The 25367-nt window shown below is 40.7% G+C and overlaps 2 protein-coding genes across 2 annotated transcripts; both read left to right on the plus strand.

The window, feature by feature from the left end:
• Positions 1-2517: 2517 nt before the first annotated feature.
• Positions 2518-3988, plus strand: gngt2b (guanine nucleotide binding protein (G protein), gamma transducing activity polypeptide 2b). Its single transcript, XM_035800798.2, has 3 exons — positions 2518-2672; positions 3163-3251; positions 3600-3988. The coding sequence occupies exons 1-3, from the start codon at positions 2588-2590 to the stop codon at positions 3726-3728; spliced, it is 303 nt and encodes a 100-aa protein (XP_035656691.1). The 5' UTR covers positions 2518-2587; the 3' UTR covers positions 3729-3988.
• Positions 3989-10310: 6322 nt separating this feature from the next.
• Positions 10311-20982, plus strand: si:ch1073-13h15.3 (inactive all-trans-retinol 13,14-reductase). Its single transcript, XM_035735067.2, is given in 16 exon segments — positions 10311-10325; positions 12338-12568; positions 12825-12853; positions 12855-12955; positions 12958-13021; positions 13140-13366; positions 14441-14560; positions 14711-14849; positions 15065-15079; positions 15081-15140; positions 15142-15297; positions 15299-15338; positions 15470-15493; positions 15495-15627; positions 16040-16161; positions 16163-20982. Coding segments are annotated over 16 exon segments (1506 nt in total). The 3' UTR covers positions 16193-20982.
• The last annotated feature ends 4385 nt before the right edge of the window (positions 20983-25367 follow it).

Here is a 25367-nt window from a genome sequence, read left to right on the forward strand (position 1 = left end):
GTTACACAAAACATCAAAAAGTGTAATGACATTTGGCCACAATGTATGCGTCAGTGTGCTTATCGAACCACATCATATTTTGGAGCATATACCACCTGTTTACTATTCCTCTGACATGCGGTAATGATGAATAATGGTGTAGTTCTTTTGATATTTTGTTGGAATTATTGCGATAGTAGCGTACCGCCACTATTTGTTTTTCCGGAATGCCGGACCGAACTGGCTTACTTTCACCCCTAAATACAGTATGATCAATACTTGTTGTATAACAGTATTACATTTGATTGGAATATGACTTAATGGAGGTGGGCCCATGATTACACTAATTATAGCAGACTATAGGCTACATCAGGGGATCTGACATCATTTGGTTGGAATGACAGAGAGATGCGGGGAAAGGATTGGATTGTGTATGAGATCAGATCCTCCTCATGTAAACTGTAGTGTTCTCTAATTGGTGTAATCATGGGCTCACCTCCATGTGTGGTATGCCAAGGGCCTTTGGCATTAAGTGAGGCTAATGACGCAGGGACTGCCAGGGATTGTAATTGTTGACCTGCTCTATGGTACTACTTTTTCATTTCCCTCTGAAAACTGACAAAACAAGTATTATTCTTTATGCTATAGACTATGTGATTGTAGGACCATATTTGAAATGTTGGTTTGCTGAATTAGAATTAAATCTGATAACATGAAATTATATACAGTACCAGTCAAAAATTGACACCTACTCATTCCAGGATTTCTTTATTTTTACTATTTCCTACATTGTAGAATAATAGTGAAGACATCAACACTATGAAATAACATGGAATCATGAAGTAACCATAAGTGTTAAAAATCCAAATATATTTTATATTTGACATTCTTCAAAAGTAGCCACCCTTTGCCTTGATGGCAGCTTTGCACACTTTTGGCATTCTCTCACCCAGCTTCATCACCTGGAATGCATTTCAACTAACAGGTGTGTGTTGTTTAATGTGGAATTTCTTTCCTTCCTAATGCATTTGAGCCAATCAGTTGTGTTGTAGTGGTGGTATACAGAAGATAGCCCTATTTGGTAAAAGTCCATATTATGGCAAGAACAGCTCAAATAAGCAAAGAGAAACGACAGTCCATCATTACTTTAAGACATGGTCAGTCAATACGAAACATTAAGAAGTTTGAACGCTTCTTTAAGTGCAGTCACAAAAACCATCAAGTGCTATGATGAAACTGGCTCTCACGAGGACCGACACAGGAAAGGAAGACTGAGTTAGCTCTGCTGCAGAGGATAAGTTCATTTGCGTTACCAGCCTCAAATATTGCAGCCCATATAAATGCTTCACAGAGTTCAAGTAACAGACATCAACATCAGCTGTTCGGAGGAGACTGTGTGAATCGGGCCTTCATGGTCAAATTGCTGCAAAGAAACCATTACTAAAGGACACCAATAAGAAGAAGAAACTTGCGTGGGCCAAGAAACACAAGCAATGGGCATTAGACCGGTGGAAATCTGTCCTTTGGTCTGTTGAGTCCAAATTTGAAAGTTTTGGTTCCAACCGCCATGTCTTTGTGAGATGCAGAGTAGGTGAATGGATGATCTCTGCATTTGTAGTTCCCACCATTTAGCATGGAAGAGGAGGTGTGATTGTGTGGGGTGCTTTGCTGGTGACACTGTCTAATTTAGAATTCAAGGCACACTTAACCAGCATGACTACCACAGCATTCTGCAGCAAAACGCCATCCCACCTGGTTTGCGCTTAGTGGGACTATCATTTGTTTTTCAACAGGAAAATGACCCAACACACCTCCAGGCTGTGTAAGGGCTATTTGACCAAGAAGGAGAGTGATGGAGCGCTGCATCAGATGACCTGGCCTCCACAATCACCCGACCTCAACCCAATTGAGATGGTATAGGATGAGTTGGACTGCAGAGTGAAGGAAAAGCAGCTAATAAGTGTTCGATATATGTGGGAACTCCTTCAAGACTGTTGGAAAAGCATTTCAGGTGAAGCTGGTTGAAAGAATGCCAAGAATGTGCAAAGCTGTCAAGACAAAGGGTGGCTACTTTGAAGATTGTCAAATATATTTTGATTTATTTAACACTTTTTTGGTTACTACATGATTCCATACGTGTTATTTCATAGTGTTGATGTATTCATTATTATTCTACAATGTAGAACATAGTAAAAAAAGAAAAACCCTGGATTGAGTCGGTGTCCAAACTTTTGACTGGTACTGTATGTACAGTATGTACAGTTGCATACATGTTATGTACAGTTTATGTACATGCAGACATTCTACGTGATAGCCTATGACGCCCCCCTGAACTGCACAGGACCCAATTGCTTGTTATGACAATACCACCCACTCAGTGTCCGAATCCTCTAAGATGGTACATACACATTGATGTTATGTGTGTTCGTCTCATCCCGCTCATGGTGCTTGTGTTGAGGATTCGGAGGTTTACAGCCCCTTGATTGTTTAATTAGATCATAGAGGATTGGTGAAAATCCTGTACCGACCTCTCCCCAAAGCAAAGCCTACCTGGATCAGCTTTGCAGCTGAAGAGGGGTGAGGCGGAGACCCATCAGCAAGTCAGTCAATGCAGTTACTGTCTATCAGACAGCAGCTTACAATAGCCAAGCCCCTAGGAGCTAAGACTCTCTCTGATACCCACCATTCAACAGGTAAGAGCTGGGTTACTTTCATTCTTGTGTATTCCTTTTATTTCTGATTAACATGGTCTGTTTAGAGTAGTCCGTTTTGGTTAGATAAATATTTTTATCAGATGAATGTGCAATAATTAGAGCAACAATAGAATATGGATTTTTTTGTAACCTTTATTTAAACAGGCAAGTCAGTTAAGAACAAATTCTTACTTTCAATGACGGCCTGAGGGTGGGTTAACTGCCTGTTCAGGGGCAGAACGACCTTGTCAGCTCGGGGGTTTGAACTTGCAACCTTCCGGTTACTAGTCCAACGCTCTAACCACTAGGCTACCCTGCCGCCCCATTGAAAATGTTGAGGATGTATGTGAAAGAGAAACTTGAATTGATGAGCCTACATTAATGGATTAGTCTACATTACTCATCTGCCAGTGATGCTCTAGCTGTCTAAATACCACATCTATTCCTGTTTTCCTACTAACCTTTTTCTGCGTACATTTTCCTTTCAAAGGCAAGATGGCTCGTGATATGTCTGATAAGGAAATCCTGCAAATGGAACTGGCTCAGCTAAAGATTGAAGTTAGCACAACACGCACAGCTGTGAGTATCTCTTTACAATATTAAATCATATCTGAAGTGAAATGTTGCCAAATCATAGAACATTTATCATGAAAGAGGGCAGTATAACAGTGTTCTATTTGATTTAGATCGAGATAAATCAATATACGTTTCATAGAAAGATGATTACAAGGAGTGAAATAAAAATTTGTAAGAATGTACAGTTAAATAATATTTCACTGCACACAATCTGCATTTGTATTTCCTGTTGTACTGCAGATGAATGTGAACATTTAATTTTTTATGTAACCACAAAACAAGCAAAGAAATCGTGGTGCATTCTCTTGCATGAGAAAAGTATTCTCATTCTTTTGCTCTTCACATCACCAGGTGTCAGTAAATTGCAAGGAGACAATGGAATGGGTGGAGGCCCAAACAGAGGGCGACCCACTCATAAAGGGCGTGTCAGATGACAAGAACCCCTACAAGGGAGACAAGGGAGGCTGCATTATAACCTAGAATACACAAACCCAGGGAAAAGAAGCCACACATTTTGATTAAATGAGAAACAGTGGAGGGCATTCAACCACATATGTAATCTGATATTTGGACCGACAGATAGACAGCTCAGAGACAAGGACAACTACAACATTTGTGGTGATGTTGTATTGTTACAAGACGCCAGATTTCCCTTTTCCCCATCTCTGGATATTTTCTGTTGATATCATTGTGTCTCTGTCAAATTGTAAATAAACACATCTAGGTGTGTACGGCTGTTACCTAGCTCATCTTGTGGTCTTATTCACTTTACTCTGCTAAATTAAAAGCACCTTCATTGTGATTAGTCTTCTTGCTGCTTGATGAAACTATAACAAATATTGGGGTATAGTAAGTATAATAATTGACATGTATACTATGTATGGAAAGTATAGTATCCACATTTAAACATGAACAGTCTACGGGAGTCGGGACAGTATCACAATGAGATCGAATCTCACAGCAACAGTCACACCATGGAGAAACTGTTTTGTCTTACTTAAACAAGGGACTACACATGCCCTTCACCTTCTTCTGTGATACCTGACAGCTGTAAAAGTAATCTCAGTAGTTCTTAGTAAATGTACAATAGGATCTATGAGTCAGGACAAGGAGGGGGCCTTATGGGCCTCTACTTTATAGCTGCCTCCTAACCTCCAAGTACTTAGCTTATAACCAGTACTTCAGCCCTGGCTTCCATTTAGAGTTTTTCATCTACTCTTAGACCAAATTTCACCCTCTAGAAAACTGTACACACACACACGCACGTTCAAAAGTTTGGGGTCACTTAGAAACGTCCTTGTTTTTAAAGAAAAACACATTTTGTCCATTAAAATAACATCAAATTGATCAGAAATACAGTGTAGACGTTGTTAAATGTTGTAAATGACTATTGTAGCTGGAAACTGCTGATTTTTTAAAATGGCGTGCAGAGGCCCATTATCAGCAACCATCACCCCTGTGTTCCAATGGCACGTTGTGTTAGCTAATCCAAGTTTATCATTTTAAAAGGCTAATTGAACACAAGAAAACCCTTTTGCAATTATGTTAGCACAGCTGAAAACTGTTCTGATTAAAAAAGCCATAAAACTTGCCTCCTTTAGACTAGTTGGGTGTCTGGAGCATCAGCATTTGTGGGTTCGATTACAGGCTCAAAATGCAGAAACAAAGACATTGCTGATGGATCAATTTGATGTTATTTTAAAGGGACAAAAAAATGCTTTTTCAGAAGCGAGGACATTTCTAAGTGACCCCAAACTTTTGAACAGTAGTAATATATATATCTCATGTGTAAGCTGTGATACTTTACAATTCTGGCATAAAGAATATGGAAACTAGGTAACTGATGCAAAAGGTGTGCAAGTCCACCTTTTCACTCTTTAAATGATCATTTGTCTTAAACAATGACATGTGCAGCTCAACACATGAAGATCTTGAATGCACCAGTCAGAGTTTAGAGAACCTGTCTGGACAATATAGGAAACCACAGCCCAAACATTGCAATATACTCCAAAACACAACCATTGAACCAATACTTCAACCTAATTGCAAAAGTGTTATAATATAAAAGGGTAAATGGTCAAGTGGTTCACTACTGAAGCTGAGAGCACCTTCAGCTCAACCAATTGACTAATTGCTTTCACAGCAACAAAACACACAGCTTACTGTAATCTGTGAATCCTCTGTTAGTGTGTGGCAGTGGGCCAAAGTGTATTTTAGTACTTGCACTGCAGACACAGGCCTTACCAGGCAACATGGAAAAAGTGCTAGATCAAACAATGATGGGGTGATATACAAAGTTAGGCTCAATTGCACGTAAAATGTAGATTTTTTAAGGCAAATTTCAACAGGTTAAAGTTCAAATCTGGAAATAATGGAAATAGTGATAAATTTGGGTCAAAATCCTGAAATTCTCAAACTGAGTGGAATAACAAATAAACACTTAGACTATGGAATGGATGGATTTATAGTTACTTTTCATATATCTATGATTTAAGACAAGCAAATATAAAGAAAGGATGACAATTCTGATGACGTAGACACTCTTAGAAAACTGTGGTAGACCCAACTGAACCAGGATTACTTGACCTTGTAACAATCTGACTTTCTGGGCCAGAAATATTGAAAATGTAATGCTGTTTTAAGGGGTAAAACTTACAAGTAGCCAAATAGGATAGTCAAAGATTCTGAGCAATTTTCCTACATTAACTGAGAAAGGTCCTTGGTGGTGCTACAGTTGAAAACATTTGAATGTTCATCCTTTCTGTATTTGCTTGTCTTAAAGCATAATAAACTGTATGAAAACATTGTCATGTGTAGTTGTTCAATTTCTTTATCAACCATGTACACTATAGTTCAAAGTCAACATCTACTTGTTTTAGGACTTCAAAGTCCATGAATAGATTATCAGCACTCTGCATTTTCTTATCAGATGGATAAGTGGAGGCTTGTGGGCCTCAATACATAACAATGACACATATGGAGTGATTTTAGTGTCACCAGAAATTGAATATGAATTTACTCATTCTGAATTGAAATTGTATTTAAAATTATTTTTTTTTTTTTTTGCAATCATTAAATTTAACAATTTAATTAATAAATTGTACTTGAATTATTATTGCATTCAGTTTTCAAATTCAACTTTAATTGAATGTTCACATTGAATATATATATATTCAGTTTCAATATGGTAGGTATTTCATTCATTGTCTGTGTATCATGTTTTCAAATGAGCATTTCAAGTTTATCAAAGTATACAGTTGAAGTCGGAAGTTTACATACATTTAGGTTGGAGTCACTAAAACTCGTTTTTCAACCACTCCACACATTTCTTGTTAAACAAACTATAGTTTTGGTAAGTCGGTTAGGGCATCTACTTTGTGCATGACACAAGTAATTCTTCCAACAATTATTTACAGACAGATTATTTCACATATCATTATCATATCACAATTCCAGTGGGTCAGAAGTTAACATACACTAAGTTGACTATGCCTTTAAAGAGCTTGGAAAATTCTTGAAAATTATGTCATGGCCTTAGAAGCTTCTGATAGGCTAATTGACATCATTTGAGTCAATTGGAGGTGTACATGTGAATGTATTTCAAGGCCTACCTTCAAACTCAGTGCCTTTTTGCTTGACATCATGGGAAAATCAAAAGAAATCAGCCAAGACCTCCAATATTTTTTTGTAGACCTCCAGTAGTCTGGTTCATCCTTGGGAGCAATTTCCAAACGCCTGAAGGTACCACGTTCATCTGTACAAACAATAGTACGCAAGTATAAACACCATGAGACCACGCAGCCGTCATAACGCTCAGGAAGGAGACGCGTTATTTCTCCTAGAGATTAACGTATTTTGGTGCGAAAAGTGCAAATCAATCCCAGAACAACAGCAAAGGACCTTGTGAAGATGGAGGAAACAGGTACAAAAGTATCTATATCCACAGTAAAACAAGTCCTACAATCGACATAACCTGAAAGGCCGCTCAGCCACTGCTCCAAAACCGCCATAAAAAAAAGCCAGACTACGGTTTGCAACTGCACATGGGGACAAAGATCGTACTTTTTGGAGAAATGTCCTCTGGTCTGATGAAACAAAAATAGAATTGTTTGACCATAGTTATGTTTGGAGGGAGAGGGGGAGGCTTGCAAGCCAAAGAACACCATCCCAACCTTGAAGCACGGGATGGCAGCATCATGTTGTGGTGTTGCTTTGCTGCAGGAGGGACTGGTGCACTTCACAAAATAGATGGCATCATGAGGGAGAACAATTCTGTGGATATATTGAAGCAACATCTCAAGACATCAGTTATAGCTTGGTCACAAATGGGTCTTCCAAATGACGCCAAGCATACTTCCAAAGTTGTGGCAAAATGGCTAAGGACAACAAAGTCAAGGTATTGGCGTGGCCATCACAAAGCCCTGACCTCAATCCTATAGAAGATTTGTGGGCAGAACTGAAAAAGCGTGTGTGAGCAAGGGGGCCTACAAACCTGCCTCAGTTACACCAGCTCTGTCAGGAGGAATGGGCCAAAATTCACCAAACTTATTGCGGAAGCAAGAGGAATGCTACCAAATACCGATTGAGTGCATGTAAACTTCTGACCCACTGGGAATGTGATGAAAGAAATTAAAGCTGAAATAAATCACTATTATTCTGACATTTGTGGTGGTGATCTTAAGTGACGTAAAACAGCGTTCAGATGTAGTTTTTAAATTCAGCTAAAGGCATAGAAGAATTGGGAAACAGAAGCTAGTGATACCAATGGAGTGGTTTCTAAAGCCAATGTGACAGGTTTAGTAGTTTTTACCCCCCTATGAATTGGCTCTAGCATTTGAACGGTTAGAGCAATACTTTTATGACCCCATTTCTGAAAGGTAAGGAACATGTTTGTTCCCTCTGTTATGCTCACAAGCCGCATGATGCTCACAGGACTCTGCTAGTTTTGTCCCAATCCCTTCCAATTTGGGATAATCAAACACTCTGTTGTAAACAGAAGCTTTCTCATAGCCCCTCCAGCCTTTCCAATCGATGAAATCTTAAGCTTGTGACTGACTGGGTTTAACTCGGTCTCCTGTATGTCACAAGACTGCGTTAACCCTGTTATTAAACTACCTTACTAGTCTTCAGATACTGCTACACTCACTAAGTATAGGGGTCATAGGCCTAGCTAAATGGTCTGTAACCTGATTTAATGTGTTTGTTTACCTGAGAAGTCAGAGCATGTGGACCGTGTTGAATGCACTTGTCCCAGAAGACCGCAAACTTACCTGGATCCAGGGCGAGCTCCATCTTGACTCTTTAGTTATTGATGTTTCTAAGTGATTACCAACAAATAGTAGTAACAGCTCTGCAAGCTGCCACACCCTGATCAACCACACCTGTGTACAATCAATACTTAACAAGACATCTTTGCAGCGCACAGCACCTGACCCAGTTGCTGGCAACTCTTTAGGTCTCAGACAAATTACTCATCATGCGAGCGTGTTCACTGAACCACCTGTGTTACACTTCACCCTCCCCTTTGACCTCTTCCTTGAAGAGACCGATCCATGTCACAGCACCTTGCTCAGCAAGCTAACACAGTTTTATACTACGAAGGAACCCAGTCAGTCACATGTTATCCTTATAATGAGTAACCTTACCAGACACTTGAAGACTTGTATTAGCTCCCCAAATGTATCCCCTAGGGATGTAGCTAAGTGGGCTAACACGATATTGTGACATACAGGTGACCCGGTTCAAACCCAGTCAGTCACAAGAGCAATATTTAATAAGGAGTGGAAATGTTATCTTAGGGATATGAGCTAGCTTCTGTTTCCCATATAAGAGTGTTTGAGTCTATCAAATCAGATAATGCAGAATTTAGTTTTTTTGTCACACTCACTTCTTGGAATAGGGGTGTAATATTTTTTATAGCTCAAACCGTTCAAACAGTAGAGCCCATTCATAGGGAGAAAAATAATTCATCATGCCATATTGGCTTTTGAAACTGCTCCGTTGGTACTGCTAATTTATATTTCCCACAGAGAGCGTTTAATTCCATCTGTTCTCCTCTAATTTTGTCTGAGGGAAATTAAGTTATTAACTTCTACAGGATCAGTGTCTCGACCTCGGGACGGTTGAGCTAATGTAGGCTAATGTGATTAGCATGAGGTTGTAAGAAACAAAATTAATTCCCAGGACATCTGATATCCTTGCTTCAGGTCCCGAGCTACATGCAGTTAGATTTGGGTATGTCATTTTAGGCAAAATTTTTTAAAAAGGGTCCGATCCTTGTTGAAGTTAAAATAAAGGATATACTGTATTTTATTGTAACGTTATATATGGTGATTAAGCGCTACAATCTAGCATCCTCTTGGATCGTACTTATGTCATTGGGCCAAAGTTTTAATGAATAAGTTTACAAGCGATAAGGTTGTAATAAGGTTACAATAGGTGACAACCTTATATTTAATTTGTTTACAATATGTGGGTTACAAGTTATAACAGATACTGTGCCATACCAAACCAGTCTTGGTCTTTTCTGAATCTCGCTAAACCAATTCCAACTTGTTCTTCTCTTCAAGCAGGTAGATAAGCATTTAGAAAGGTAAACCCATTTGAACCTGTAGTTGAGGTAATAATAAAGTACATTCAGCAATTTGACTCCATTATCATGTGAATGCTATAGGGCCATATGTCACGTTCTGACCTTAGTTCTTTTGTTATGTCTTTGTTTTAGTATGGTCAGGGCGTGAGTTGGGTGGGTTGTCTATGTTAGTTTTTCTATGATTTGCTATTTCTGTGTTTGGCCTGGTATGGTTCTCAATCAGAGGCAGCTGTCAATCGTTGTCCCTGATTGAGAACCATATTTAGGGAGCCTGTTTTCTATTGTTTTTCGTGGGTGATTGTTTTCTGTTTTGTGTTGTGTGTCTGCACCAGCCAGAACTGTTTTCGGTCATTGCTCTTTGTTATTTTGTATTTTCCGTGTTCATCTATTAAATATGGACACATACCACGCTGCACCTTGGTCCTCACCTTCTTCCACCACCAACGACCGTTACACCATAGGCGTATCCGATGGGTGTAGTGAAGGTAGCTAGCCTTGCATCACCACTTGGAATAGTATAAATGACATGTGTACAAGATAACTTTTAGGCAATTATTAAGAAGCTGAGAGACAAAGAGCTAATATCTTGCAATAAATGTCCTAGTATTAAATTATTGAGTTAACCTTAGCTCAGAGCTGCACGTTTAAAGGCCAAGCATATACAGTGCATTCGGAAAGTATTCTGACCCCCTTACTTTTTACACATTTTGTTATGTTACAGCCTTATTCTAAAATGTATTCAATTATTTTTCCCCCCCTCATCAATCTACACACAAAATCCCATAATGACAAAGCGAAAACAGGTTTTTGGAAATGTTTGAAAATGTATTACAAATAAAAAACATAACTTATTTACGTAAGTATTCAGACTTTGCTATAAGACTTGAACTTGAGGGGGGTGAAGGGCCTTGGTCAGGGAGGTGTGCAGCCAGACTTATTTGCCATTCCTGTTGTCTCATCCCTCTCAACCATAAAATGGTTCAATTCCTCATCAATCCACTGGGATTTAACAGTTTAACAGTAATTTTCTTAATGGTGCAAGCTTATTAGTAACTGAAATAAGTAATTTCATGAATGTGTCAAGTGCAGTTTCTGGTTGTCATCATTACAGACCAACAAGTATCCTTAACATCAACAACATAGGAATCACTACAAAACTTGTGTTTGACCTCTTATACACATATATTAGGCCCAGCCTTTGGAACTTTGGTTTTCCTACATATGGCTAGTATATTGTGATCACTACATCCGATAGATTTGGATAATGCTTTAAAGCAAATTTCTGCTACATTAATAAATATGTGATCAATATATGTTGTTGATTTCATTACGATCCCATTTGTAACTACCCTGGTAGGTTGACTGATAACCTGAACCAGGTTTCAGGCACTGGTTACAGTTTGAAGCTTTTTCTTGAGTGGGCAGCTTGATGAAAGCTAGTCAATATTTAAATCACCCAGAAAATATACCTCTCTGTTGATATTACATACATTATCAAGAATTTCACAGATGTTATCCAGATACTGACTGTTTGCACTTGGTGGTCTATAGCAGCTTCCCACATCAATGGGCGTTAGGTGAGGCAGATGAAACTGTAGCCATTTTACTTCAACAGTAATTGAGATCCTCTCTATGCTTTACATATGAGATCCTCTCTATCCTCTACATATGTTAAACGTGGGCTATTTTTAGCACTTTTTTAGGATGCTTGACTGTTTTCATTGCTTTACTGGGAAGCTTAGCAGGAGTAGACATGCTCATGTTATTTATGTTAGTGCAGGGTGAGCTGCACACAGTGGACTTCCTACTAGGGCACACTGGCTCAGTGCTAACAGTATAACACTTGTTCATAGGCACATGATTACTGCATACAATAGCTGTAGGATCTGCAGAGGCATTCTGGGCAGCTAGATTAGTTTACTTACATTTTGTCTACCAACGCTCATGGGATAATGTACATTTGCTGAATCATTATGACAACTCAGCGACACAATGGTAGGGGTTAACCAAGCTGGGCTTGGGTCATTGTTTTGTCATTCTCACACTGATAACTACTACTGTATTCAATAGACACATGTCATAGAACGTTTACTATGACTTATTCCAAGTATTAAATGTATCATGCATTGCTTTGGAGTGAACACATTTGAAATGAGCACAAATGCCATCTAAATGTAATTCATTTACAAACAAGAAGCTGTGTTGAGAAGAAGGGCCGCCTGCTTCTTTCTCTAAAAAGTAGATGGGCATTTGGCAAAGTCAAAATTGGCTATATCCTGAAAATGTACATTGGTCTTAATTTAAGGTTAGGATTAGGCTAATGTTTACTTAGCAATGTGATTAAGGTTTAGGTTTAAAATCTTTAAGAAGATTAATTGTAGAAACAGGCAGGTTTATGTTTTTGCCACTTGCCCAGATAGTGGTGCCCCAGTCAATGACTTTGTGACCTGATGTAACATCTTATTGAAGCATGATTTATCCCCATTGTCCCATCCAGGTCTCCACTTCATCGGCCAGCAGTCTGCTGCGTATTGTCTTCGACCAGATCACAGAGGGCCAGTTGGAGTTTGTGGAGCTGGACCAGCACTTTGACACCATCCAGATCGGCGAGGGAGAGGACAAACGCGAGTACACCATCTTCACTGGCAAGACAGAGATGGAGGCTCACCTGAAAAATCCGTTTCCAGACGACATCACTGCCATTGAAACTTTTTTCAAAATCATGAAGGTACTTTCTTTTTTCAGTTCCGGGGCTTTGTTGGTAATGAGAACACTGAAGTGATCAAATGAGTATCAATAGTATGGTAGTCACCTCAACCCATCACCTAGCAACCTCATCCAGAGATTTTGATCTCTTGACGTAACAGCTGAGGCATTTGGTTGACAGTCCCAAGTTCTTAGGTTCAAGCCCTGGTTGGGACTACCCTCTGACTTCACTACAGTATAATAACTTTTTACCTCAAATGTCCTTTAATATCATGCAGGTGTCAGTCAAGAAGACTCACTATCTGGCCTCTGAAGCTGATCCCCCAGTGGCTGGCTCTGTTCTTGCTGAAGTCTGGAATCACAAACCTCTGCTCCTCCATCTATACCCTCTCTGGTACTGGAGCTACAGACCTGGCACCTTGACCACCAACAAGGACCTTCACGTCATCTTCAGTTACCTCTTCTACGGTACTTGGTCTTAATGTTCTAGATTCTATTGTATTGCATTCTAGACTAAACTATACTATTCCATTCCACTATTTCAGTATTATTCTATATATATATTCAGAATGATAGTCTATGCTTGGAAAGAGTCCAAGACAAACTGAGCCACAACTGGATTATGGCAACCAGGGAATATCTGTCATAATGATCAATGCTCTTCTGTTGCAACACTACAAGAGAGGAGCGTACTACCCTAAAGGAGGAGCCAGTGAGATCTCCTACCACATCATCCCTGTCATCCAGAAGTCTGGAGGCAACGTCCTGGTTAGGGCACCTGTCACTCAGATCCTGGTCAACAATGACGGGGCAGCATATGGTGAGAATACAGATATCGTCTATATCTGTTTCACAATGGACAAGTTTTAATACTCACCACTGCATCAAAAGGTTGGATGGTCCTTATTGAAGTCCTGTAGATCACTTCATTACTTCCTTTAAGTTTATAAAGCTCTACTACACAAGCTTCCAACTGACTTAACTTCATTGCTGAAGTATAAAAGAATGAGCTATCAAACACACTTGCAGGGTTGGTTAACTCTTGAGGTCTCTCTGGTCTTGACCAATTTAGGTAAATCCTCCTTTAGTTTTAGTGCCCCTACCTCCTTGCATCTTGATTCCCTGGTGCCGCTAGGGAAGTTTAGGACTCTGGTGTTAAATGAATTCATTGAGGATTGCAGTTGTTTTGATTGTAATGGTTTATTTGTTGAAAGTGTAGTATTGTAATTGTACCTTGTAGGTTTTTTATTCTTGTTTTATTTGGAATGTTCATTTTCTTGATTGTAAATATGTTTGTACATAGGGTACCATTGTGAATGATACTCTGGTCTCAATTGGGCTCCCCTAAATAAATAAAAGTTTACTCGGCAATTCAGTTAAGAAAACATTCTTATTTACAATGACGGCCTACAGCGGCCAAACCCGGACAACGCTGGGCCAATTGTGCACCGCCCTATGGGACTCCCAATCACAGCCGGTTGTGATACAGCCTGGAATCAAACCAGGGTGTCTGTACTGCGCCTCAAGCACTGAGATGCAGTGCCTTAGACCGCTGATCCACTCGGCTGACAATCACGATATGGTCCATAGCAGGTTTCACAATGGACAAACAGAGTCCTATTGTTTTGATTCAGTCCCTGAAACATAGGACATATGTGAAAACTCTATAATAACAGCCCAAAGACAAATTACATGCACAGTCCACACAGTCTTCCCTTGTTGTGCTGGGAGAGTAAGTGTCCCATCGTTTATTTACGCATGCAAGAATTACAAAGACTTAAAGAAGCTTGTCCTATTTCTAATCACAAAATATATTTCCATGAGGAGATCATGTTGATATTTCAAAGGCATACAATGTCTTCCTGAGTCTTCTCCTGTTTGTTTCCATCGCCAGGTGTAAAGGTGAGAAAGGGACAGGAGGAGGTGGAGGTACATGCTCCTGTGATCATCTCCAACTGTGGTCTGTTCACCACCTTCCAGAAATGACTGCCCCCTGAGACCCAGACCAAACCAGGTGAGCTACACTGACAAACTAACAGCATGTAGGATTTCAATCAGTTGATTGATCGATTGATGAGTCGATAGGTGTTGCCTTATAATGTTCTAGCTTACTACTGTAAAGTGTTGCTATGGGTTGATGGTTAAACTCATATTTTGCTAACAGTCATCCAGGAATGTTTGGACATGATGAAACATGGCAGGTGATCATTATTGGTCTTCTCTGGCTTTGATGGAACCCAAGAGGAGCTGGGTATTGTCTCCACCAACTTCTGGCTCTTCAAAAAGAATGATATGGATGGCTCGTAAGGACCAGGCACCGAATCCTCTTTCAGAATTGACATGAGATGATATCGCCCTCTGTACTCACAAGGTGGCGCTGCTGCATAAACAATGAGTACAAGCAGTTAGTTACTATGGCATCACTACATAGTTTACAGTCGTACATGGAGATTAGTTTAATCGATGCGTCATCACTCCAGCATTCTTCAGTTGTTTACAGCCTTGTTGTTTTGTGTAGAATGGAAGGGTTCTTTGAGTAAAGAGGATGCTCCTGATAAGTGTGTTGACTTCTTTGTGCCACAAATACGCTGCAGACGTGTCGGATGTATACCATGTTACATTTCCAGGGAAATCCTGCATGACGATGTTGACCATGGTGAAATACGAGTGGTTTGAGGAATGGACAGATACCTCAGTAAGGAAAAGGGGAGATGACTACCCCAACTACAAAATTAAATTGGCAAACAATCTCTGACTGGGCATGCACCCGATTCCCCAAGCTGAGGGAAAAGGTATGAATGAACAAGTGTTTTTCAATTAACATACAGTAGTGTATATTGTCTCTCTGTGTGTCTGTGTTTGCGGCTTTTTAGAGGTTAATCCATGTTAATTGATAACGTCTCTATGCTCTGTTTGTTTCCAGTTGGTGTTCCAGGACGTTGCGACCCCCCCTGACTAACATGCACTACCTGCGAGACCAGCGCGGGGCCATGTACTCTGCTGAGCACAACCTTGGCCGCTTCCATGCTGAGGCTGTGGCCAGGAAGCGTTGCTCCACCCCTGTCAAAAACCTCTATCTCAGGTAACACTCCTGGAGCTTTTCCTCTCATGCTTCTCCATAAAGATTCAATCATTTATAAAGTGAGACAAAATGTGCATTAGCCGTAAAGTCTATTTTGTATGAGCTATATAGTCAAATTCTGTGAAGAATATTTACAGTTACAAACTCTTGTTTTGATTTTTTTCAAATGTATTGGGTGGCAGATAGCCTATTGGTGTAGAGCATTGGGCCAGCAACAATCCCCAAGCTGACTCGGTGGAAAAGATATGTTGATGTGCCATTGAGCAAGGCACTTAGACTCAATTGCACCTGTAAGTCGCTCTGGATAAGAGCATCTGCTAAATTATGTAAATGTACTGTATGTGAAGGAGCTTGCATGTCTTCAGGCCGTCTTTGCCTTACCTTATATGGTTTGTGTGGATGTACCTTTTCCAGGGCAGGATGTGTTCAGCCGTGGGATAGCTGGAGCGTTGCACGGGGGTCTCCTGTGTGCCTCCACAGTCCTGGACCACATCGTCTACATCAACCTCCTCTTCCTCAAGAAGAAGCAGAAAGATGGCCAGGCTGGTTAAGAAGCTGGAGTGAGGAGACCACTCCATTTCTACGCTCCGGAGCGAAGTTTCCCCTATAATTGAACTTTCCTAACCTAAATCACAAGATGGGACAATTTAAAACTGACCCAAGATCAGCGTCTAGGGCCAGCTTCACCCTACACACTACTTCTACAGTAAGGTAGCCTATACAGGGTCGAAAAAGAAGAAGAAACCGCTAACATCCGGTTTTCAGGGATACAGCATCTTCAACATAGCTTCCGTTTCCTCTGAAAACCGCAGGAGGTTGGTGGTGCCTTAATTGAGGAGGACGGGCTAATGGCTGGAGTGCAATAGGAGGAAATGAAATACAACAAACAGATGGATTCCATGTGTTTGATGCCATCAGTCGCACCGTTCCGGCCATTATTGTGAGCCATCCTCCCCTCAGCAGCCTCCACTGGTAGGGACTGCTCAAGCGGTTCTTTTACGCCTGCTAGGTTAACAGTAAAGCTGCTCTCTACTTCCTCCGCAGGACTAAGTCTGAACTGCAGGTTTCATTCTGATACGATGACATCATGACAAGCTGAGGAGATGGAATCCCAACAAACCATTGCTGGTTACCTCTTCATTCCTAGAACATTAGTATGAATGTTCTGGGAGGGGTAAAATGGTTAACACTTTTGGTTAAAACGTTTGCCAGAGTTTCCCAGGGATGTATAGATATTGTATGTCATTTTACAATTACAGATTGATTTGCAAATACAGAATCTGCCAATGGAAAGTAATCCTTGAATATGTATGCACCACTTACACTGTGTCAAAGTTTTAAATGTTTTAATGTGAATCATTTAATATTGTATTAATGTAAACATGTAACATGGTAAGACCAGGTTCCAGGATAAAGTGACTAAGGGGACAGTTGAAATCGGCTATCGGGCAAAATTTTTGGGTTCTTGCATTGGAATTATATTGAATTCTGCTTATATCAGGTTATGCCACAAACAGTTTAAACCGACACTCTGAAATCTGTAGCCCATCTCAGTTGTGCTGTGTCAGCACAATGGACAGCACCCTAACATACAAGGCCGTTTTGGTAATGAATATAGACTACAAGATGGACAGGGTAATTCACCTATTATAAACAGCCTATGTGAATGCAGTCTTACACACCGCTGTCTTAACAAAATAATACTAACTAAATGCTGAAAGTAGTAGCTTAGTTATTCATGCATGCAAACAATAACACTGAACAGCAGTTTGGCTTAGAATACCGACACAACTGCGAATGCGAACAAATGAGAACAGAACAAAACAACGGTCCCAAGTAGTAGGCCTAGAAAACTAAATATCAGATCCATAAAAGAATGACACAATCTATATTTAGGTTAGTTACATTAACAGTAAACAACGCAGTAAACAAAAGGTTCAATGGAGATCCAAATCTAGCCTACAACCTACTACAGTTAGATGTAGACATGCACAGCTGTCTTGCTTCATACATGGAAAATCATGCTGCTCATGAGTTTAGCAACACCTTGTGATATGGCACAATACACTTCTGTAAATCAAATTTGACCCACATAATCAATTACGCAATGCCAGCCTACCATAAACAAGTTTCAAATACTACAGTTCCATTTACAACCACAAATCAATCAAAACCCTAATAGAATCTATGATGAAATATTTTTGGAAGATCCCCCTCGAATGCCAATTGGATTAGTTGAGCTTTCCTTGGGTGTAGTATGCTTCTTCTGTGCAGACTGAACACTTTTGTCAAAGTCGAATATTAGTTTTGCATGTAATATTAGTTTTGCATGTAATATTAGTTTTGCATGTAATATTAGTTTTGCATGTAGCTGTGGACGGCCCAAAAGTCAGTCCATCTTTCGGTGCAGTAAGCACGGTCGGCATAGCAGAGAGAGGCCCAAAGAATTGTTGCAGGAAATCAAGTGGGGTCCATTTGGAGCGAGGGATTTCAGTCTGCAAAAACTGTCGAGCGACACTAAACTCAGCTTCCACCAAATCTGTTTTGCTTAGATTCAGCAATGGCTTTATCTTTTTATTTTACATCTAGTAAGCCATGGCAATCTGGGTCATGGGCACACAGGGCCTCCCCTCGTTGGCTGTTGCGTTCGCTGAATCATTCCGACATTTCGCCAATGACCGCATCCAACATGCTGAAGTTCAGTATTTTAGACTCAGTCTCTTCTCCTCTGTCCTGCTGGCCTACTGTACTGTTCACCAGGTATTGCTGGAGATTTGTACCTACATAACATTGTTGTTTGCTTGGAGCTGGCGGTGCGTCAGTGCCATTGACACTGCACTGTGCCCAAATGGCTTCGAACTCGGTGTCAGAGCTCAGCTCGATGCACTGCAATGCACTGCAGACCCCATTGACTGCAGTGTTAAGATTGGTTGCTTTTGCCTGGAGTAATTTGTTTGGAGGATGGAGAAGACTGAAGATTCTTTCCACCATGGTGGCTATAAACTTAAAGCCGGGGTCCGTCACCGCCTTCAGCAGCCCTGTAGCTGCTTATTTCTGTGATGAACGAACGCATGCATTCAACGTCAGATAAGAACTCCACAATGCTGTCACAACTTTTATCAACCACTGACACAGTAGACAGGTGTCCGCTCCACCTTTGATCCAATAGCCGTTTCAAGGTTTCTCCAGTGTACATGGCAACCACTGTTATTTCTTTAAGAACTTGTAGAGTGAGTCACAGACATTTAAACATTCCTCCAACGCATTCTCAGATGACATTGCGTGAACGACCAATAAGTGAAGCTGGTGGTTGAAACAATTAACACATGGCACTCTGTTTACTTTGTCCTGCAATATTTTGCAGCTGGGCTTGGCGGGCGGCCTTGGTGGTTTGATGCTGCTGCTGCTGCTGCTGCTGGTCATTGCTCCCCTTCTCCTTTGGCTTTGTTTGGGTGCTTTGGCAAAGCCAATTTCTGATATCCATCGTGGCAGATTAGCTGGTTGGAGCTAGCTAAATCGTCTAAGGCTAATAACATTAAAGCTTTTTATAGCTTGCTAGGAAGCTAACTAAACTCTGTATTGGTGGGGCATGAGGCAGAGTTAAGTGAAACAGCTTCATCTGTAGGCTTGACCCCGCCCTTATAAATCCAAAGCAAATATTACAGGCAGCAGTGTATAACATTATACACTTAGCCTACCACAGCGTTTTCCCCACTTCTTATGGAAACCCAAAGGAGTCACCTAAACGCCCAGTGTCTTTCCATAGCCCCCCTACACACACTTCGGCAAGCTCTGTCCATTGTGTTGACAAAGCACAATCATTTGAACTTATTTGATATTTTTATATAGGGGCATTAAACTAAATCTGAGGGGGCACAAGTTTTAACTGAGAGGGCTAAGCCCCTTTTGCTCCCTCATGGAACAGTGTCCGAGCATGGTTTTCTATATTTTTGTATACTATGGACTAGTGTAGGGAAAATATGAGCATATCTAAGTTGAAAAACAATACAATAGGTGTAACAGTATAGACTTTACGTCCGTCCCTCGCCCCGACCTGGGCACGAACCAGGGACGCTCTGCACACGTCAACAGTCACCCTCAATGCATCGTTACCCATCGCTCCACAAAAGCCGCGGCCCTTGCAGAGCAAGGGGAACCACTACTACAAGGTCTCAGAGCAAGTGACGTCGCCGATTGAAACGTCACAAGTGAGCACCACCGCTAACTAGCTAGGCATTTCACATCGGCTACACTCACCCCCCTTTTGACCTCCTCCTCTTTCCGCAGCAACCAGTGATCCGGGTCAACAGCATCAATGTAACAGTATAGACTTTACGTCCGTCCCCTCGCCCCGACCTGGGTGCGAACCAGGGACGCTCTGCACATGTCAACAGTCACCCTCGAAGCATCGTTACCCATCGCTCCACAAAAGCCGCGGCTCTTGCAGAGCAAGGGGAACCATTACTTCAAGGTCTCAGAGCAAGTGACATCACCGATTGAAACGCCACTAGCGCGCACCACCGCTAACTAGCTAGCCATTTCACATTTGCTACATAGGCATGGACTATGAGCTCACGGAATGGAGAATCAATCAGAACATATACAGTTGAAGTCAGAAATTTCCATAAACCTTAGCCAAATACATTTAAACTCAGTTTCACAATTCCTGACTTATAATCCTAGTAAAAATTCCCTGTCTTCGGTCAGTTAGGATCATCACCTTCTTTTAAGAATGTGAAATGTCAGAATAATAGTAGGGAGAAATGATTTATTTCAGCTTTTATTTCTTTCATCACATTCCCAGTGGGTCTGAAGTTTACATACACTCAGTCAGTTTTGGGTAGCATTGCCTTTAAATTGTTTAACTTGGGTCAAAGTTTCAGGTAGCCTTCCACAAGCTTCCCACAATACGTTGGGTGAATTTTGGCCCATTCCTCCTGACAGAGCTGGTGTAACTGAGTCAGGTTTGTAGTCCTCCTTGCTCGCACATGCTTTTTCAGTTCTGCACACAAATATTCTATAGGATTGAGGTCAGGGCTTTGTGATGGCCACTCCAATACCTTGACTTTGTTGTCTGTAAACCATGTTGCCACAACTTTGGAAGCATGCTCGGGGTCATTGTCCATTTGGAAGCCACATTTGGGGCGGCAGCGTAGCTTAGTGGTTAGAGCATTGGACTAGTAACCGGAAGGTTGCGAGTTCAAACCCCCGAGCAGATCTGTCGTTCTGTCCCTGAACAGGCAGTTAACCCACTGTTCCCAGGCTGTCATTGAAAATAAGAATGTGTTCTTAACTGACTTGCCTGGTTAAATAAAGGTCAAATAAAAAAATAAAAATTTGTGACCAAGCTTTAACTTCCTGACTGATGTCTTGAGATGTTGCTTCAATATATCCACATAATTTTCCTCCCTCATGATACCATCTATTTTGGGAAGTACACCAGTCCCTCCTGCAACAAAGCACCCCCACAACATAATGCTGCCACCCCCGTGCTTCACAGTTGGGATGGTGATCTTCGGCTTGCAAGCCTCCCCCTTTTTCCTCCCAAACATAACAATGGTCATTATGGCCAAACAGTTCTATTTTTGTTTCATTAGACCAGAGGACATTTCTCCAAAAAGTATGATCTTTGTCCCCAAGTGCAGTTGCAAACCGTAGTTTTTTTTATGGCGGTTTTGGAGCAGTGGCTTCTTCCTTGCTGAGCGGCCTTTCAGGTTATGTCCATATAGGACTCGTTTTTACTGTGGATATAGATAAATTTGTACCTGTTTCCTCCAGCATTTTCACAAGGTTATTTGCTGCTGTTCTGTGATTGATTTGCACTTTTCACACCAGAGTACATTCATCTCTAGGAGACAGAACGCGTCTCCTTCCTGAGCGGTATGACGGCTGCGTGGTCCCATGGTGTTTATACTTGCGTACAATTGTTTGCACAGATTAACGTGGTACCTTCAGGCGTGGTACCTTTAGCACCTGATGTCACAGGAAGGCCCAACAAATCATCAAGGACAACAATCACCTGAACCACTGCATGTTTACCCAGCTATCATCCAGGAGATGAGGTCAGTACAGTTGCATCAAAGCTGGGACCGAGAGACTGAAAAAGAGCTTCTATCTCAAGGCCGTCAGACTGATAAACAGCAATCACTAACTCAGAGAGGTTGCTGCCTACATAGAGACTCAAATCACTGGCCAATTTAATAAATGGATTGCTCGTCACTTCAAACAATGCAACCGTAATAATGTTAACATATCTTACATTACTGATCTCATATGTATATACTGTACCTTATACCATCTATTGCACCTTGCCTATGTCGCTCGGCCATCACTCATCCATATACTTATATGTACATATTCTTATTCCATCACTTTAGATTTGTGTGTATTAGGTAGTTGTTGGGAATTAGTTAGTGCAGTAATATCTAACAAGTAATATATCTGAACTATGTAACCATGTGGTTGTGACCAATACAACTTGATTTGATTTGATTATAAGTGACCATTTAAAATTCATTGTAGCCCACTCTCAAAGTGGATATTTGTTTCTGTGTAAAACAGAATGTATCTCTGTATTACCAATACAATATCATATAATAACAACAAAACTGAACACAAATCCATTTATTTTCTACAATGGACATGATCATATTGAGATGAAAATAAACATGAATACATAATGGTTCACTATGGGACATTTACAGGTCAGAGGACAAAGCTATTGAGGAAACTCCACACAATTGCAATGCTGTATGTGAAGGGAGACGTTTAGAAAGATTTTGAAGTTCAACTGCTTTGGCCTTTCAAACCAAGAAAATATTAACTTCAGAAAATACTTAATTTTACTCCTTCAGTGATGTCATTGTGACATTTTACCAAATTCCTCTACTAATGATAACATTGGTCAAATTTGAACAAAGTTGAACATGCTAGTGTCTCTCTCACTACACACTCGTCCCTCCATCCATCTATATGTACTGTATGTATCCCTCATCTGCATCTAGGCCTGCTCTTAAAACTTAGAGTAAATTAGATGCATTGCAGAAAAATAAAGTGAAAATCACTCTGAAAGTGCACAAACACAAATCAGAAAATATGCAATTGGGTTTGAATTCTGGCCTTATTTCTTATATTCAAACCTGAGAATCACATTTTTAAGACTTTTAGGTGTGTAAACTCCCCTCAACCCGGGACACACTGCTGTCCAAATCACTTCAGAAAATTCTTAATTTTCCTCCTTCAGTGATGTCATTGTGACATTTTCCCAAATTCCTCTACGAAATGACAACATCAGTCAAAGTTGAATAAGTTATTACACAAAAATTAGACTGCATCCCAAATGACATTCTCTGTGTAGTGAAGACAGTTTGACCTGGACCAATAGGGACATACAGTGGGGCAAAAATAATATTTAGTCAGCCACCAATTGTGCAAGTTCTCCCACTTAAAAAGATGACAGAGGCCTGTAATTTTCATCATAGGTACACTTCAACTATGACAGACAAAATGAGAAAAAAAATCCAGAAAATCACATTGTAGGATTTATAATGAATTTATTTGCAAATTATGGTGGAAAATAAGTATTTGGTCACCTACAAACAAGCAAGATTTCTGGCTCTCACAGACCTGTAACTTCTTCTTTAAGAGGCTCCTATGTCCTCCACTCGTTACCTGTATTAATGGCACCTGTTTGAACTTGTTATCAGTATAAAAGACACCTGTCCACAACCTCAAACAGTCACCCTCCAAACTCCACTATGGCCAAGACCAAAGAGCTGTCAAAGGACACCAGAAACAAAATTGTAGACCTGCACCAGGCTGGGAAGACTGAATCTGCAATAGGTAAGCAGCTTGGTTTGAAGAAATCAACTGTGGGAGCAATTATTAGGAAATGGAAGACATACAAGACCAATGATTATCTCCCTCGATCTGGGGCTCCACGCAAGATCTCACCCCATGGGGTCAAAATGATCACAAGAACAGTGAGCAAAAATCCCAGAACCACACGGGGGGACCTAGTGAATGACCTGCAGAGAGCTGGGACCAAAGTAAAAAAGCCTACCATCAGCAAGGGCATTGAAGATGAAATGTGGCTGGATCTTTCAGCATGACAATGATCCCAAACACACCACCCGGGCAACGAAAGAGTGGCTTCGTAAGAAGCATTTCAAGGTCCTGGAGTGGCCTAGCCAGTCTCCAGATCTCAACCCCATAGAAAATCTTTGGAGGGAGTTGAAAGTCCGTGTTGCCCAGCAACAGCCCCAAAACATCACTGCTCTAGAGGAGATATGCATGGAGGAATGGGCCAAAATACCAGCAACAGTGTGTGAAAACCTTGTGAAGACTTACAGAAATCCTTTGACCTCTGTCATTGCCAACAAAGGATATATAACAAAGTATTGAGATAAACTTTTGTTATTGACCAAATACTTATTTTCCACCATAATTTGCAAATAAATTAATTGAAAATCCTACAATGTGATTTTCTGGATTTTTTTTCTTCTCATTTTGTCTGTCATAGCTGAAGTGTACATATGATGAAAATTACAGGCCTCTCTCATCTTTTTAAGTGGGAGAACTTGCACAATTGGTGGCTGACTAAATACTTTTTTGCCCCACTGTATGCTAACTTAGAACCCAAAACAAACCGGCACTACAGCAATAAATACACCTGAAAATTCACTGTGGTTTTGGGAGCCATTGCATTGTTTACAGTAACAACTCAACCACAGAAGACAATTAAGTTCTTTAAAAGGTAAATTATGTTACATTTATCTTGTAGACCCTATTGGGCCTACCACTACTATTCTCACCTATGTTGTTATAACCTGTGTAACAACCTGTTTTTTGGACTAGACCTGGGCTCCATCCCAAATGGCATCCTATTCCTTATTTATTTAGTGCACCACGCTTGACCAGGGCTCATAGGCCTCTGGTCAAAAGTATTGCACAATATAGGGTTCCATTTGGAACGCATTTCTGAACTACAAGGTGTGGGAAACCACAGACTTCCTGGACTAAATGAACATTTCCTCCTCGACAGATCGGTGGGCATGCTGTGGGTTGGTAATGGAGGTAATGTAGGACTGGGGGAATCTGACCCAGGAGGACAATGCCTTCTCTGTTAGGGTTGGCTCAGGCTGTGGGATGCTAGTGCCTCTCTCACTACACACTCGTCCCTCCATCCATCTATGCGTATTGTATGTATCCCTCATCTGCATCTAGGCCTGCTGTTAAAACTTAGAGTAAATTAGATTCATTGCAGAAAAATAAAGTGAAAATCACTCTGAAAGTGCCCAAAAACAAAGCAGAAAATATGCAATTGGGTTTGAATTCTGGCCTTATTTCTTATATTCAAACCTGAGAATCACGTTTTAGAACTTTTAGGAGTGTAAACTCCCCTCAACCCGGGACACACTGCTGTCCAAATCAAACACGCATTAACATGCATTACCACAAATGTCAGATGTGTTAAGATTGAATTCCATCCTGAGTGTCAGGATACAGGAGTCTGGACAGAGGACTGGGTATGAGATATGTTACATTTACATGTAATTCTTATTTTCCTAAAGAGCACTAGTCTGAGAATTAAAATAGGCAGGTCAGTTGAGGATGAAACCTATCTTAAGGAATATGGTGAGTGTGTGCACTAATACATTTTTTTTGTGAGGTACAGTGTCTTCGGAAAGTGTTCAGACACCTTGACATTTCCAGATTTTGTTACGTTACAGACTTATTC

This window comes from Oncorhynchus keta, chromosome 24, assembly GCF_023373465.1.
Source record: "Oncorhynchus keta strain PuntledgeMale-10-30-2019 chromosome 24, Oket_V2, whole genome shotgun sequence".
Classification (NCBI taxonomy): Eukaryota; Metazoa; Chordata; class Actinopteri; order Salmoniformes; family Salmonidae; genus Oncorhynchus; species Oncorhynchus keta.

Excerpts from the sequence above, each read along its gene's own strand:
- gngt2b (XM_035800798.2), top strand. The coding sequence starts at position 2,588 with ATGCAGTTACTGTCTATCAGACAGCAGCTTACAATAGCCAAGCCCCTA. Across the intron at positions 2,673-3,162 it reads TGATACCCACCATTCAACAG|GCAAGATGGCTCGTGATATG; the intron begins GTAAGAGCTGGG and ends TTCCTTTCAAAG. Across the intron at positions 3,252-3,599 it reads TTAGCACAACACGCACAGCT|GTGTCAGTAAATTGCAAGGA; the intron begins GTGAGTATCTCT and ends TCACATCACCAG.